Raw genomic sequence first — 354 nt, 5'->3', positions numbered from 1 at the left:
CACATCGCTTCCCCCCAGACGCCCTTCGCAAAATGGACGGCAGCAGCGTGCAGGCGACCGAGGACCTCTCCGCCGCGGGGAAGATCAACAAGATGGTGAGCGAACTAAATCTGGAGATCGACCTTGAGGAGGAGGAGCGTGGGGACGGCGAAGGAGACGAGAGCGAAGCCCTTGCGAGGAGAGGGAGGGTGGACTTCCTCCTACAGACAGAGAAGACTGCGAGGACGCCCTATGTGCCTCCTGAAGAAGCTGAGCTTTTTAATTACACGGGCAAGAGTCGTCGGCAGCTGCACCAGGTGAGGGGGACTTCGTGCCCTTTGGTGGTTGGATTTTGGGCTTTTTAGGGCATGTTTA

At 58.2% G+C, this 354-nt stretch overlaps 1 protein-coding gene across 1 annotated transcript in view; it reads left to right on the top strand.

The window, feature by feature from the left end:
• The first annotated feature begins 24 nt into the window (after nt 1-24).
• LOC119592855 overlaps nt 25-354 on the top strand; it is a 2,481-nt gene continuing 2,151 nt past the window's right edge. Inside the window, exon 1 of the mRNA XM_037941752.1 lies at nt 25-296. Coding sequence (XP_037797680.1) covers nt 33-296 — 264 coding nt within the window. The 5' untranslated portion in view covers nt 25-32. The remainder of the gene's footprint in view (nt 297-354) is intronic.

This window comes from Penaeus monodon, chromosome 31 (assembly GCF_015228065.2).
Source record: "Penaeus monodon isolate SGIC_2016 chromosome 31, NSTDA_Pmon_1, whole genome shotgun sequence".
NCBI classification, from domain to species: Eukaryota; Metazoa; Arthropoda; class Malacostraca; order Decapoda; family Penaeidae; genus Penaeus; species Penaeus monodon.
This window is presented reverse-complemented; position numbering and strand designations above follow the sequence as displayed.